Source organism: Myxocyprinus asiaticus, chromosome 18 (assembly GCF_019703515.2).
Source record: "Myxocyprinus asiaticus isolate MX2 ecotype Aquarium Trade chromosome 18, UBuf_Myxa_2, whole genome shotgun sequence".
NCBI classification, from domain to species: Eukaryota; Metazoa; Chordata; class Actinopteri; order Cypriniformes; family Catostomidae; genus Myxocyprinus; species Myxocyprinus asiaticus.
This window is the reverse complement of record NC_059361.1, coordinates 21,565,515-21,582,898: the sequence shown is the minus strand read 5'-3', so window position 1 is coordinate 21,582,898 and position 17,384 is coordinate 21,565,515. Positions and strand designations below refer to the sequence as shown.

At 34.4% G+C, this 17,384-nt stretch overlaps 1 protein-coding gene across 3 annotated transcripts in view; it reads right to left on the bottom strand.

Annotated features, from left to right (window-relative positions):
• LOC127455727 (chromodomain-helicase-DNA-binding protein 2-like) overlaps positions 1-16,755 on the bottom strand; it is a 38,651-nt gene extending 21,896 nt beyond the window's left edge. Inside the window, exons 1-10 of one of the 3 annotated variants that reach the window (XM_051723810.1) lie at positions 16,571-16,754; positions 15,035-15,093; positions 14,803-14,852; positions 11,794-11,848; positions 7,747-9,382; positions 7,304-7,414; positions 2,666-2,906; positions 2,456-2,542; positions 2,103-2,164; positions 112-231 (exon numbers count right to left, since the gene is read on the bottom strand). In XM_051723810.1, coding sequence (XP_051579770.1) covers positions 112-231; positions 2,103-2,164; positions 2,456-2,542; positions 2,666-2,906; positions 7,304-7,365 — 572 coding nt within the window. In that variant the 5' untranslated portion in view covers positions 7,366-7,414; positions 7,747-9,382; positions 11,794-11,848; ... (1 more) ...; positions 15,035-15,093; positions 16,571-16,754. Of the gene's footprint in view, positions 1-111; positions 232-2,102; positions 2,165-2,455; positions 2,543-2,665; positions 2,907-7,303; positions 9,383-11,793; positions 11,849-14,802; positions 14,853-15,034; positions 15,094-16,570 lie in introns of all 3 variants that reach the window. The other 2 variants (XM_051723812.1, XM_051723811.1) reach the window with 2 other exon arrangements.
• Positions 16,756-17,384: the final 629 nt, after the last annotated feature.

The following is a 17,384-nucleotide window of genomic DNA, read 5'->3' as shown; positions in this document are numbered from 1 at the left end:
ATTAGTTGTAACAGCTCTATCATCACTTGAATTTAATAAGACAGCAGTTAAGACACCTCGCTCAATAATTCATTAGCGCTGTCTGAAGGCCAGGCTTCGCTACACTCTTACCTTCTAGCAGGAAGTCGTCTGGATCTAACTTTTTTCTCTTCCTGCTCACTCTCTGAACTGCTGGCCTCTTCCTCATCATCATCCTCGTCGTCATTTGAGTCATCATCTTTCCAGGTATTTCTTTTAACACAGAAATGCCACAGGTTCAACTACTGGGCCTCTAATGACTTCAACTGCGACCCTACTGTAATGCTGCAAGCCAGTCAGTTCCAAGTATTCCCCATCACGCAGGCAGTTTAACACGCTGTGAGATACTGTATTCTATTACAATTAATTGAATTCTATACAGAATGTGAGCATGGGAAGTGAAAAACATGAAATGTCTTGCGGTGTGACATACAGTACTCCATCTAAAACTATTTTAAATAGTATTTTGCTATTTCTTTTATAATTATTATACATGCAGCTTTAATGATATCATATTAATGGAGACTTCATGGAATCCTGGCACTTTTAAAAATGTGTGTCACACCGCAAGACCAATTAAATGCATCAGTGAAAAAGGTGACTAAAATAGTGAAAAACTTCAAAGAAATGGTAAACTCAAATTAATTTTAACTCAATTCTTGTGTGTCAAATATCCGTATACATCCTTATTAGGTACACTGGTTACTTTATTTAATGCCACACTTAAAAGTTTATTAATGTCATTGCATTCATAAAATATAAAACCAAGTGGCATTTGCAACCACACAATACTAGACCTTTTCTCAACGCTAACTTGCAACCATTTTTGCAATTACTTTTAACCATCTGATTCCAAGGTCGTTTTAAGCAAATGGAAGTAGTCAGTTCCTCTCAAATTAAAGGAATATTCCGGGTTCAGTACAAGTTAAGATCAATCGACAGCATTTGTGGTGTAATGTTGATTACCACAATCATTTATTTAGACTCATCCCTCCTTTTCTTTAAAAAAAGCAAAAAACTGGGATCAAGTGAGGCACTTACAATGGAAGTGAATGGGGCCAATCTGTACACGTTAAAATACTCTCCGTTTCCAAAGTATAACCACAAGACATAAACAATATGCATGTTAACATGATTTTAGTGTGATAAAATCGCTTGCTAACCTTTTCTGTGTAAAGTTATAGCCAATTTTAGAACTTTGTTGCCATGACAATGTAACACCGTAAACCCTAAAACTCTTAACAACCATAAAAAAGACAGTATCAACTTTAGAGCTCAAATAATACATGAGTTTTAACAGAAGAATTAATGTTAGAGCTTTTATAAAATTATAAGCTTCACATTTCTGCCTTTAAATCCTCCAAAAATTGGCACCATGAGAAAGGTTGAAAATTATTTTTTGTTGTAATAAACTGTATGCCACAAAGGCTGTCGATTGAGCTAAATTGAACCCAGAATTTTCCTTTAACAAACCACAGGTGTAGTTCATCACATAACTGGACATGTCCCAATACTTATCTTCATTTTGAACAGTATTTTGTTTTTATAAAATATGTATTACAATTTAAAACCTTGTGAAATAACCCTAATCTTGTGAAATATTTTGCTTAAAAAAAGTATGCTTGTACTTTCATATTTCTTTTTAAAAAAAAATATGCCACTTGGTCTGAAATGCTGTTATATAATGTACTGGCATACATCCATTTTAAGTGTTGCTTAACTGTCCAAATACTTGTAGGAGCCACTGTATATGAATATAAACTATGGGCCTCATGGAACACAAGCAGAGCAAATTTATGTATAAATCATTAGTAAAACCATTCTTGTGCAAGTTTAATTCAATGGGACAATTTATGCAAGACACAAATTTGTTCTGCTTGTGTTTCATGAAAAAGGCCTGGTGTAAAGAAATAACACAAGGTCAGAAGGATGTGGGTAACTTTATGAAGCAAACAAAAATCGAAATGTTAAGTACAGAGAGATTTATGGAAAGAAAATTAGTTAACAAAACATACATCACACATTTCTAAGTAAATATGGAAAACAATGGGCGAGTCCTGTTTTGAAGCATTCAGTACACTTACTCTTTCTTTTTCTGCCGTGGACCTTTTCTTTTGGGACTCTCACTCTCTGAATCACTGCTGCCCTAAAAATCCATGAAAATCCATTTTGAATGTATAGCACTTAGATTTATCGGTTTCATATATGTTGATGTGAAAAAGCTTGATCAGTTCTGGGTTTAGGGCCAAATATAAATGTGTTTACACTTTAGTAAGCAACCATGTGAGAAATTACTTAAGTCCGAGAAGCAGAACATCTTGCCAACTTGCTACAAATGTCAACCAAGTATTTCAGTGAGTTAGCTACTGTTGAGGTAGCATGAAAGCCACCACTAGGGTTCAGTGTTGACAGGGAAATCTCCGGACAACCAGCATACCTCAGCTCCAATGTTGAGACGGGCAGGCTCTTGTCTGCTGCGACTGGATCTTCTAACACCATAAACATCTGGATGTTCCTCCCACATCTATGATCATTAGGGATACAATTCATTTAAAATTATAAACCATTTAATCAACAACTAATTTTTACCTCCAATGGGAATGTATTGGTCTAAATATTTAATGAGCAAGCTGGCCTGTTTTTGTACCGTTACCTTCTTCACATCTGCCAGGTTGTCTTTCTTCCTGACTGGTTTGTCTTTGACATGTGCTGAGGTCTGACAGGACTTAGACCCTGTGGATTCATTCTCTGACTCAGAGTGACTCTCAGAATCAGAGGTGCTGTTGGACACGGAACGGCGGGAACGGGCCCTATCACTTCCTTGCTCACTCTCCGACTGACTCCCAGACTCCGATCCAGAGCGGTTGGATTCCTCTGATGCTGAGTTGCTACAATATTAAAGATGTGTATGTTCAGAAAGAGTACAAACATTTCATGTGGTTGGTGTTCCTAAACAGCGTGACTGACCTCCATTAAAGGAATATTCCGGGTTTAATACAAGTTAAGCTCAATCGACAGCATTTGTGTGGTATAATATTGATTACCACAAAAAAATTATTTCGACTCGTCCATCCTTTTCTTAAAAAAAATAAAATAAAAATCTAAGTTACAGTGAAGCACTTACAATGGAAGTGAATGGGGCCAATTTTTGGAGGGTTTAAAGGCAGAAATGTGAAGCTTATACTATTATAAAAGCACTTACATTAAATCTTCTGTTAAAACTCATGCATTATTTGACCTGTAAAGTTGATTAAATAAGCATTACAGTTGTTTTAAGGTTTACGCTATGTCATCATGGCAACAAAGTTGTAAAATTGGCTGTATCTTTAAACAGAAGAGGTTAGTAGGTGATTTTATCACACTAAAATCATATTAAAACACATGTTGTTTATGTCTTGTGGCTATACTTTTGAAACTGTGTGTCTTTTAATGTTTACGGATCGGCCCCATTCACTTCCATTATAAGTGTCTAACTGTAACCCAGATTTTGCTTTTTTTATTTTTTATTTTTTTTAAGAAAAGGAGGACCAAGGCTAAATTTATTTTTGTGGTAATCAACATTATGCCACAAATGCTGTCAGTTGATCTTAACTTGTATTGAACCCAGAATATTCCTTTAATGTTGTTGGAATTATGTTCATAGTTTCAAACTGAACAATCTGTTATGAAAATTAAATTGACTGACAATATATTCAGTGCACAAAGTATGGCTTTTAATAATCTCCTAGAAAATCCCAGATTCATATTTTGGACCTCAATAATTAATTTTATAAATATTAGTTAGTGGATTTTAAATCATCATTTTACTCTAAAGCACTTAATTATTTGATTTAGTAAAATGGAGCAATTAATTGGTTGCTTCATTCATTGCTTGTTCATAATACACACAATCCTTGATCATGTTAAATAAAACCTAATTATTTTGGTCCACCAATGAAATGCGAGGAAAGTCTCAAACCATGCTGTGTTATTGTCATCATAAACAATAGCATTCCAAGGATTGAAACTGGGAGTGGGGGAAATACAAATGTGGCATGGGAATGAATGCATACAGCCGAATTTAACAGCAATTGTTTTTTTTAAATAATGCTACTTAAACATGGACACATTTGACAACACCTTTTCAATTGGAATCATTCATTTAATTCAGTTTTAAGAATATTTTTTCCTGCATTTACATTGAGCTTTGGTGAAGAGACATTAAAATACAATAATGTTTATTAATGTTATAATTCAACTCATGCATGGATTAGGCAAAGGTATCTTTAAAATTTGCTAGTCCAAAACAATCCAAACCTGTTATTAACCTTAACCCTAAATATATGGTGATCTTCCCACATAAACATATAGACTGCAGTTAAAGGTTTACAAAATAATCTTACGTCATCTGGTGTCAGACTACTTGATCTGCTGTCCCTTTGCCCTTTGAGTCTAAAATTAAGTGCAATGTGAAACAAGGCCCTCCCCCTTCCTTCTATAAATGAAGCTGCAACTTAAAATAGAAAGCTCATGTCTTCCTTACATGGTTAAAAGTTTAGCTAAGCAACTATGATATTAAATATTCCTCCAAACTGTGATTACTGTATTTCATCATATGACGCAACTCATGGAAACATACCAACATTTTTTCCTTAGGCCTCAAGTAAAAATATTTGATTTGACACATTCATGGGAACACAATGCAGAGTTAAACATGAGAAGGAGACGGAAAGACCTCCCCTTGAGGAAGCAGCTGTACCAGCCAGACTGTCCTTATATGGCTTCTGACATCACATATGGGCTGGACCTTACCGCTCAACTGATTTCTCATTGGCTGCTTATTGCTAGACAAGAAAAGGTCCAATCAAAACTCAGTATGAAGTCACATGACCCCCAAAATACTTCCGGCATCTACTTCCTGTAGTTCTAAGCACCTTTTATGCAATGCAGCAACTAATACAAGCTATGCAGCACAAAGCAAGAGCCATTTTGTGACTTTGAGGACATTCAGCCATTTAATGAAGCCAGTTTCAGACATGGATGAAACAGAGCATTGTTTTTATGCAGAGCTGAGCCATGTGATAACATAAAATAAAGCATACTGACTTCATTATTAAAAGATATTACATCTGTGACAACTTTTTCAGCTTTTACAGCTTACAGTAATGTTTAGAAAATGGCTGCCTGAGCCAAACAACAGTGAAGCTACGTTTCTAAGGGTATCGAATTGATTAGTGCTTTTATATACACCTTTAACACTGAAGAAATAATTTGCTATCAACCTGTCATCGTCTGCATATATGTTATTTTGAAGCCAGGGCTACATGTCAATTCTAGAGAATATATACACTAACTATTATATACAACTGCTGCATCTTATTGTGAAATTAGCATACTACATTCAAGCTTGTAGAGAGAGTTTTTAATGTTGTTCAATGTTTCCTTTTTTTCCCCATTTAGAATGTATAAACTCAGAGGAAAACAATTGACAGGCACAACCATATTAATAGGACAGATCATAATTCCTACACATTAGTACATCAAAACATTTCTGTTCAATGATACTTTTTTTTTTTTTTTTCAAGACAGATATGTTCACTTTTGATATAACCGGGTAAGGGATGCACACATCAGGTAACTTAATTTGCTACTAGCTCATTAAAGCAAATTATAAAAGCCACATGTAAGCCGTGTGCAGGTGTATAAAATACTATTCGAGATTAATGTCCATTCCATGTCACGATTATGGCTGTGTGGATACATCATTATGTCAGACTTACAAACCATTTCAAATGAACTTTCATTGTCATGTGACAACTTGTGGGAACTTTTTAAAAATTCAAATGTGAATATGTATTTACATTTTTATGAAATAAATTCACAATGCATATGTCACCACAAGGAATACCGGTAAAAGACAAGCTGTGCATAAGTTTTTGTTAATATGAACCCAGTGTCAATCTTTACAATTCAAACAGTTCAACAGTTCCTGTTTTCTTATGGAAATGGGCATAAATGTGAGTGTAGTAAAGTGACAGTAATAATTTGCTTCCATGCATTTTCCAATATGGACAAGACATCCTTCTACTTGTGTTTGGGTGTGTGAGGGGAAAACGTGGGAACATAGTTTTTCACAATAGTTAACTTGTATCGTAGGTTGTAACATCAGTTGTCTTTCAGGTGCAAACACAAATGTTGTTTTGTTGTTGAAAACCATTATGACAAGACAAAACTAAAAATGTTGGTAATCAACAATGCTAATAATGAATACATTTTTATTTAAAAAAAATTAAAGACTGAATGCTAAAATATTAAGAACATTACTTACTGTATACAGTAAATTCTTTCAAGGGGTTTTACAATAAATAATTGAGTGTTCAACATGTAATGCAATATGATAATATGAGGTTACACACCACATGTCATTAGGGTATTCTACATGAACATTTACAACCTGAAAGTCTATAACATAAAGATTTTAATTTACACAGGCCCTGTGTGAGCCTCAAACAAATAACACTTTAGGATGGGACACCATCCTCTTTTTAAATAAAACACTTTTGACACATAAATGTTACTACATTTCCTGCAAATGTAATGACCAGTCAGCAAAATTAAAAAAGACAAGTGCACAGTAAACAGTCAAAAGAAATAAGTTCCAGTGCTACATTTAATAAAAATGTAAATACAAAAATGTATATTATATACATTGTCCTATGTGTAATAAAACTTAACTTTACCTAAAATGTAATAAATTTACTTGAAACATTGTATTTGTGTGTTGTGAATATCATTAAAATGGTCAAGTAAATCCCAAAATGATTGGCTCTGTATTAGACTGAACAGGTCCTGTATAAAAGAACTGCAACATCAATTTACAGTTATCAATTGCTAAACTGTCTCAACACGTGTGATGTGAAAGCAAAACTGTTTAAAATGTCATTAACCTTACATAGTGTGGTGCAATGCAGCACATACTAATCAGACAAGGTCATTTCATACAGTCACTTTAGAACTTCAAATATTACAATTCTGAGTACTACACAAATCTGTATAAAAACACTGGGCATCCTAAGCACAGATTTGGGTAAAGTCCATCAATGAGGCCCATAGGCCTTGTATTCAGTTTTAGAAATGCAAACAAAATCAGGGTGTGGCTATACATCTACCCCAAGGTCAATGATCCGAAACCCATATATTTCACAGACATTGTGGTTTAAACAAATGCACAGGTGATCGACCATGCTTGTAAAGGTAAACAATCAAGACAGATGTTAAAATAAGAGAAAAATATGAAAGATCGTACCTGGAAGCATTGCTTTGGGTCGAGCCTTCGTCTTCCTGCTTTTTATTCTTATTCTTCATCATGATTTTGTCTTGGGTTTTTGTTAATGATGGTCTTTTATCCAGGTATTAACTGTCAAAAGTTTAAAGTGGGATGAACCATCGAGTCAGTCGGCTTAAAAAGGACAGCAAAAAAAAAAAAAAAAGTCCTGCAGTTGCGACATATGGGAAAAAAGTAACTTGGAAACCGACGATATAAATGTTTACAGTATTTCTTGTTATAAAGCATCGGAATTGAAAGGACACCTGCTTGACTATATCCGATGTGAAATAACGCATGTCGATGGCATTTCAAGGCAATGGATTCACATAGCCACATGCATAAATTCTTACTGCGTCATCAGACAAAGGACGATTAAAACATCACGATGAAACAAAATAAAAAAAGAAACAATGTAAACATACCTATTCCACTGACAGGAGAAGGACTGTAGCAGCACTTTCACATCTGACAAAAAATTCGATTTGTTACTTTGGCCATTAGAACAAAAAAATAAATAAATCAAAAATACTCCATGATTCTGATAAAAATAATAATCGGAATAATATTCGAAAAGAAAAATAGTAGCAGTAATCCAAGGATGGCTATTTCACTGGAGAGCGAGAGCGAGAGAGAGAGAGTGTGTGAGAGAGCCCAACAGAGCGCACTAAAAATGGAGGACCGCCATGGCTGCCTGTACAAGGCAGGGAAAACAACGACTGGCCACTCTACGCACGCAGCAGAGCATATTTCGACGAAATAAAGTCACAAAATGTACGCATTAACATTTCTAGATTCCAAAACTAAAAAAAACGAACGAATTCGCGGGACTATGGTTTCCTGAGCGGGACTCAAAGTTCACCGAAGTTGAGACACAAGTGCTAAAGAGAGCCCTGCGAGGCTCGACGCTCTCCCCTTCCCAAGGTTCATCCGCCATCTAAAGCTCCTTCCCAGCTCTGAGAGCTTTAGCCTTTGATTGACGTTCTCTCCATTTACCCAGAGCTCAGGTGATGAACCAAAGTCCCACCCCTTTTATTTAAAATAAAAACTAGTTGTTTTAAAGATATATTAAATGGTAAAGTTAAGGCTAAACTACAGTTAAAGTATTGAAGCAAATGATTAGTAGGCACCCAGGGCAGTTTGATCCTTTTTCTTTATGATATTAATATTATTTCTGTGAGCCTTCACTTCCTGCACAGACAGGAAATGAGACAAGAGGAGCCATTTTGCAGTGTTGGACTACACTGGACACCATTTCAGACCATTTTGACCATTTTAACCTTTTATACCTGCTTTGTATATGTAATTGTATTATATTATGTTAACGTGATATTTTAAAGAGGACAGTTGAAAGCACCGAAGCTTTTGCAGGCAGCTACTTGCGAGCAAATGTGCAATTGTTTTATTTAAAATAAAGAATGTGACTGTATCCTTAAATGCAATAGAGTATGCACCATTAAGCAGAAAATAGTTTGCGAATGTCACGTGCTTAGTGTACAACGAACGAGTTTATCTGGCCAAAAATATTAAATATCTAAAAGGCCAGTCAAAGACAGACCATAAAACCTTTTACTTTTTTTTTAATACATCAGCCAACTAATGCTAGCTTGTCAATAAACCTCAACAATTCCTAGTTGTGAAACGAAGCAACACAACAGACCAACTAAGGTCAAAATAAAAAATACAAATATTGTATGTCAAGCACAAAAATAAAAGGTAAATATTTTGAGAAACGCCACATTTTCTTTCTCCATCCAAAAACAGCAAGTCGAAATTGTTCAATCACGAAAATTTTATTTAAAAAAAACAAAAATAGCAAAATAGCACACTGATAATTTGAGATACAGACATAATTTCATTAATACAAAAACAAAAGTAGCAAAATATGAGTGAGCTGAGGTACATGTAAAATACATACAATTGAGCACATTAGCGAATAAATCAGAATATCAGAGCAAATCACAAATGAAATGTCTCGTTCTTTTCAAATCCAAAAGCAAAATCTGAGCCGCCATCTTCCTCATTAAGCAGTAGTCTCCACTTGACTGTCCAGAATTGGTTCTTAATGAAATCAAAAAGGAGAAGGAAAAACATGTAAACCCCCAATTTACTCTTCAATATGCAATGATAGCTTTTCATAACAATTGTAAGGCATAGACCTAGCTATGGTATAGCTACGCACAAAACAATCCAAGACTAAATTATTTCTGAAATCAGACATACTAGAATCCTCTTAAGCTAGTATTTAAAGCTCGAGAAAGTTTAAGACAAATGCCTTGTCTCTCAAGGTAGATTTATATCGTCAATTAGGGCAACTTGAACATTGACTGACATGCACAACTCCATTAATCGCATTATAATAGTCAATATTCAATAATAAAATGCCTTTTTCTCCATATATGCATGTTTGACGATAAAATGCTAGCAACAGCGCACATGCAAGTGCAACTTGTCGCTGATGCTTTTATGAGATTTTATTGCTTTCACCTACAACTGTTTGTGAAAGAATCTCTTTATGCAATTAAGCATTATAACAAGAAACAAGACTTCATAAACAATTTCAACTACCAGAAAAACTAAAGTCTAAATTTACTCGTTGGTACTCGGAAAGAAGCTTGATAGGCCCGCATTTCAGATTATCCCAACATGTATTACAAGAATATAAAACACCACAGCTAAAACATATGTCTGTCATTAAGCTGTAATTTCTGTGGTTAGCCATTTCTAGCTATAATTGTGTTTTTCAACAGTATCTTGTCTTTTTATGTAGTAATGGCCATTATCGTTGATGATACAAGAACATTGTATCCAAGTGATAAAAAGAAGTCTAAAAAGTTGAAAAGCTACAATATGTAGCATAGCATCGAAATAGCAATGAAATGAATGGTTGAAAGAACATGTGTCCTCACTGTATAATAACAATGTTATTACAATATATAAACAATATTTCAAATTAGAGAATCAATAAATGGAAAAAAATGCACCAAAACATTTACGTAATTTTTACGTAAAAAAAGAGCCTCAATGACCACCAGAGTTCAGTTCACCAAACAAAGAAATTCAATAAAGAGGCTTACAAAACATTTCATCCCATAATGAAAACAAAATGGGGACCAAAAAAAAAAACAAAAAAAAAGTGGAGGGAGGGGGGGTGGAATCAGTAAGTAAATTTTTATAAAAGTGAAACTTTTTGAAATTTGCCAGGTGAAAAGATTTAAGCTTGATTGAAGTCACAGCTTAATTCACAATGAACGTTTGGCATTTAGGTCACTGCATGAAAATGTCAGCAGCCCAATCATCACTATGTATCGTAAGAGTTGAGTGATGAACCAAAGTTAAATGCAACACCGCCTGCAACCACTTTTACTTCCAGAATCTGGCATATTTGAGTGAAACAAGATATTCAACAAGGACGGGCTTGATTTTAGCCATTGGGAATTGATTGGATCATGAGAAGTAGGTGTTCTATGCTACAACTGAGCCAGGTGGTTGGAGGGGAGGGGTTGAAAAGTAAGAAGGATTGGTGAAAGGTGTCCGAAAAGTCGCATAGTTTCAGACATGAATCGTGCCCAATAAGACCAGGAATGTGCACTGAAAAGGTAAATAGGAGTCAATTTTGATGCTGACTTTAAGATTGTTATACATTTCCATTTAGTTGTTCAAGGTTGGTGAAAAGTGATTCAAACCCACAATTATTTTCATTAGAATGATTAGGTTGCAGCTCCAATTAAACAGTCACTTTATGTGAAGGACTTGGTACCAAAGACTAGAGGTGGCCTACTATTTCATGTGCAATGCTAAAAGGCCATGTTTTTTTGTTCATTCAAAGACTGGTGCCGGCAGTACAATGTTTCTCAGGGAATCCAACCATCGCCAAAATCAAAATCAAAAACTTGAGCCATGACTCTACCCATGTCATAAAAGAAATGGATAAGTAATGCACAACAAGGTATGCAACAGCCAATGAAAACAAAAGGAGGCCAATTGTGGCACAGAATCAAGAAAGATGTGTAAAACAAGTTACACAAAAGCTGAATAAGCTCCACAAGAAAAGATCGCTGATCAAAAGTCACTGATCTCAAGCAAAGGTTTCCACTGAATACAAGATCCAATGATGAGAGCACCCAAGCATGCCCAGGTACAAAAGTAAGTAAATGTGTCTTCATCAATAAAAAGTGGAACATACAGCTGTAACAGCAAGTCCTTTCCCAATACACATCCTTAGCGCATTAATCATTTAAGCTTTGGATTACATTTCAGAAAGGTTTGGGATTTTAATTTTTGCATAAACTTTAAAAGGAACTGCAGCAACTCTTAATTATTGTGACAAAATTTATATTTAATGCAGTGTACAATGCTCATAACCACTCCAGGCCAAATTATGAACTTTTACTGGGGGTCTAAATTAAGCTAATATGACAGACATATGGGTAACGCCATTTTTACAAACATATAACACTGCGAGGACTTACAGAGTAGTCTTCTCTTTCTTGGACATTTGCTTCAATATCCTCAGGCCAACTTCATCTGCAGAGAGAAAGACAATCACTGAGATCAGAGGCATAAAACAAAATACTCTTTCCTTCTTTCCTCTGAATGACGTTACATGGTGTGAGTTGTGAGTAGCATGAGACGGTGCAGTTAGCATGAATAATTCAAGTAAAACATGTCATCATCCATTTGGCAGTGGACATAATAAGGCATTACATGCCTTGATGTACCATTGGTCGGATCCCGATTTTGCAAACATATGCCAACTGTACTAACAATTATATTTTTATATTTTCCGAAGAGTGGTGCTTAGCTGTGCATACGTCGTCACCATATTGCTAAGGTGTTCTGGGTGGTTGCCAGGGTGATTTTATGTGGTTGCTAAGGTGTTCTGAGTGGTTATTAGCATGTTGCTAAGCAGTTGCTAAGGTGTACTGGGTCATTGCTAGGGTGCTGCTAGGTGAAGTCCAATTGCTCAGAAAATAGTAGAGTTTATTCATGTCTGTGCAGATGAGTTGAGCTAAAGTATCGTTGGCTGCGTTGCTGATCGCTCTGCGCACAGTATGCGTGATGCAAATTTCTTTATCAGCACAGTCTGTGCGGACTGTCCACGTCCTGCCCAGATTTTCTCGACACGCGGACAGTCCGCATCTATAACCATCGTTGGTGCATGTGCCTGCCGTTGACTGTACTAAGAGTATCACAAAACGCGTTCATTTTCACTCGCGGTCAAAAGAGTATACTTTGAAAGCGATCAACCAGGCAATCCAATACACACAAAAAACGAAGAATACCTGGGCTTTTACAGACCTAAATTTAATACTTAGGATAAGGCCCAGTTGCAAGAAACCCCTTTAAGGTGCTGTAAGTGATTTTAGCCATTCTAGAATTTCCCCAAACTAAGCAGTTGGATTAGCCACGCCCCCTTTTTCCAAAACCCACACTCCAAAAGATACTAAATGAGATTTACTAAGACTGACAAAAGCAGAAACAGCTGTCAAAAACAACAGCAGCAAAATAGCACCCTCAACTGACAACTGTTATGAACAACATGGCATAAAAATGGCAGTAAGCCTAAATTCGCTGCATCTACAATACTATGAGAACATGCAAAATGATTGACAGGCACAAAGCGTCATGGTCCGTGAACTCATTTTTGTGAAGTCTAGAGCTGTCACAGAGACTGGTGAGATATCTCAGGACTATCTTAATATCTTTCAGGGAGCAGTAAAACATTTTTTGCATACAATTCCATGAAAAAAAAATAAATAAAATGCTTACAGCACCTTTAAGAAAACCCCTAGTAATAATTGTAGGTGTATAGTCACTAAGGTTTTCTTGCAACCAGCTTAAGGTGTTTAGAACAAACCCCTAATCCAAAATAGGAGCCACAATAATGATGATGCTTGCCCTGGCAATCATAATTATTAATAATTACTAATGGAGACTCCATTACTCTGGTTGCACTGAAGTGGTTAACTTCCTATCAGAAATTACCATAAACATTTCCAGATTTGACCTCAACCAGAGAGTTTGAGCATATAATGCTGCACTCATATCACATTTCTTGAACTCAACAAGGCTGAATTGAAAGAAGTTGTGCAGCCTTAGCTGTGCTTGGGGTATGTTGGCAAATTTACAATACTATGCATAGCAAAAGTGATGAAACTGACGAAAAATTCACAAGATTCTTGATTGGTTAGTAAAAACACCACCTAACCAAAAATTAATTTAACTGGATTGAGTACTGCCGTGAATGTTGTGTAGATATGACAATTTGATGCAGAGTAAATGGTGGTGTGCTCTTTGGTAAAATTTCTCTTTAATTACAAACCTCAGCCAAGTATTGCATTATCACTGTTTACACTGGAGACATTAATGTTTTGTTGTCAGAGGTGAAATGAGGAAAGATTAATCAAGTTTTAATTGACTGTTTAATATTCTTCAATTTAAGTCCAATGTGTAATTGCACCAGCTAGACTTCTATTAATGGTTCTGCAAAAAAAATAAAAAAAATAAAAATAAAAATAAAAATTCTATATAATCTTGCTTGCATCTGTGCATTAATATGCAAAGAGCTTTCTTGAGAGTACAAGCTTTTAATCAGTTTAAGACTGTTGTTGAAAAAGATCACCTAATTAGTCTAAAAAGTGGGGATGACTATCCTTAAATATGGAGTGCATGTCACACTATGAAATTAAAATGAGGAAAAGCTTTGTTAGGTACATAGGTAATGTGTACGCCCAATAAAGTATATTGTCCAGAATGGCAAAATAGTAAATTATTCTCGAGAAGCTTGATTTGAAAGTGACTCCTTTTGTTATGTAGTTAGGTATTGTGTAACACTAATAATGTAAACTGTCTAAAATTTTCTTTATGCATGAAAAGTGATCCATTTTGTAATGTACATAGGAAATGTGTAGGCACAATAAAGTACACTGTCCAGTGTGGCAAAGTTTTTCATAACCTACCCAATTAACAATATTGCACAATACAGTGGCATGTCTATTTTTTTTATTCTATTAATAACTGCAAAATTACATTTAAAAAGGTTTGTATAAATTTGAGATTTCATCTCATTTTGCTCAATATAGAAATTAATTTAGATTTCATAGCTAGTAGCTAAACGTTAACATCACTTAAAAAAGTTATGGTTAGAGCAGCAAAATCTAAATTCATGATTTCCTTTGACAGTTTCCCTAACATCTTGAGCAGAAATGTGTGTTCTAGAATTTATTTTCGCGGTGTACATTTTGAAAAATTACGATAAGTGTAGATTATACTCTAAATTATAGCTAATTTGATTGTTTTGTGCTCATGTTGTGTCAAAAAATTGTCTCCAGGCTTTTATGGATTTGGAGCATTAGAAAATATAGCACATAACTAAAGTAGCTGAAACCTATTTTTTTTTTTAAAGTTATAAGAAAAGCTAAGAAATGTAAACTGCTGTAATGCGTCGTTAAAAGTTTTCTTTTAAGTGCAATACTTACTATGGAAATCCTTTTCCTTGTCGGTCTTCAACATTAGGCAGGTCACGAACCTTTAATAACAAAGGATTTTATATTAGATTTAATACTACTATCATATATAGAGCACAACCTAGTGGTGATCATTGATATAAAGATAACTAAAGCGCACAGGATTGCGCCAACATTATCTACAGATCACACTTTAGAAACTAAAAAAAATAAAAAATAAATAAAGTACATTAATTACACTTACGGTAACTATGCGTGATATTCAACCAAACTGCATCATCCTTCATCCATTTGATTTGATGCCTGTATGTGAAAAAAAAAAAAAAACATTTTTGAGAATTTGTTTGGGTTTAGCAAAACTACTTTGAACATTTACACTTGCTTCCGCATCAAAATCTTCAAAAGAAATATGTTTAACAGTCGTACAGTTTCTCTGCATAAAATGCATTTCTTTAGCTAGCATCAAGGTAAACGGAGAACTGAAAATTGTTCTGAATACTCAAAGGTAACGGAACAGTACTTCATATACACAAAAGGTATACGCAAATAAAAAATCTCTAAGATATGGAATAATCACTGAAAGCTTATGTTTTTATTTATTCTTACATATAAAATTAGATTATTACACATTTTCTGCACAGCAGCGGAGTAAAATGTTTATTCTTTACTTTAATTTACAGCCAAGACCTCGTGCTAATTAAAAACTAAGGTTTTAGACTTAAAAAGACTAAATAAAATAGTGATATTATACTATTGCTTTTGTATGATTCTATTCTGGTAACAACCTTTGGAAAAAAACAATCATGTTAAATATGATATTTTTTATATTTATAAATCATTTTAGTCCATTTTTAGGGCAATTAGTAATTTAAACAGTACTTATCATGTGGAAATTTACTTTACACAAATCTCTTACCACAATGGAAAAACAGAATGTGAGAAATAAGTTTCTGAATTTTTTTGAAGAATAAAAAGTCCTCTTGTGGATCACAAAGGGTTAAAAGCCAACACCCTATTATTTAACATCGAAAAATAAACCATAAATATTTTTAGAAACATAATAAATACAAGTTAACACATTTACCTATGTTCATTCTTTAAAGGAAAAGAAACATTAAATGAATAACTATTGAAATATTACATGTTATGCAGAAAACAATAAAATCTTAAAATAAAGTAAAACATCAAAATTATAAACTAATTCCTATGGCAAGCTGACATATTCAAAATGTTCTCGGTATAAATTCAATAATGAACATCCGAAGAAAATAAATCATGTTTGTAAGAAATGAACACACAATAGATGCACTGAAATATTCAATAAAATTTTATTTAAGGAAAGCATTTGAAGTCAACATGAAGATCTCCAAAATGTTGTTCTGGAGATGGTACGTTCAAAGTTGCATTTTTACAACAATATTTCCATTTTAATATTTTTTTCGGCTTTCAAATGTTACAAGGACATTTTGTCCTGTCAAGGACAAAGCACATTTAAAATGCGTAGAGAGTTAAATCCTTGTTTCTCTTCGTAGGTGTCAGCTGAAATCTTCACACGTTTCCTATAACATAACCAAGTATTGTTTTCCTAAAAAATACACGATGTTTTGATCCGGAAATCGTCGATTTAATCGCCGGAATGCCATTTTTCAGTCCTTGGCCATGGCCCCATCATGGCCATTTTACAACACCTCGTCGAACCCTCTCGTTTTCCACCATATTGGTGCGTCTGTACCATAAGCTCAAACACGTTTATAAGTTCAAATCTATAACGAAATCTTACCATAATCCCACCGTTGAGATCAGTTCTTTCATCTGAACGTGTCGACGCCATTCTTTTTGTAGATATTCTTCGTTTTAATGGGATCTTCTCTGTCAGCTCGCGCCGCATCACCACCTTCAACCTTCCCTGCCGTCTCTTCTCTCCAGTCTGCGCTCGTCGTCTCCTCTGCCTATGCTGTTATACAGAGTGGACAGCCCTGTGTTACAGCGTAAGCGCAGACAACTTCCTCTCACTGCAGCATTCTGGGTAGAAGAAATACAGCATCCATTGCTGTGTGAACTACATTATGACTGTAGGGATCGTAAATTAACGATAAAAACCAATTCCTGTTCCTATAATAAACAGAAAATTTTGGTAGCCTGCTTTTAACCATATACTGATATTAAACATTAAAAAAGCAATTAAAAACAAACATATATATATATATATATATATATATATATATATATATATATATATATATAATCAGAATCAGAATGAGCTTTATTGCCAAGTATGCTTACACATACAAGGAATTTGTCTTGGTGACAGGAGCTTCCAGTACACAACTATACAAAAAACAGCAACAAGACTTTAAAAAATAATTAAAATTGAATAAAAAAAATGGATAAATATTGAAAAGAAAAAAGTATATAACACACACACACACACACACATATATATTATATATATATATATACACACACACACACACACACATAAACACATATATATATATATATATATATATATATATATATATATATATATATATATATATATATATATACACACACATACATACATACATACATACACATATGTAGTGCAAATC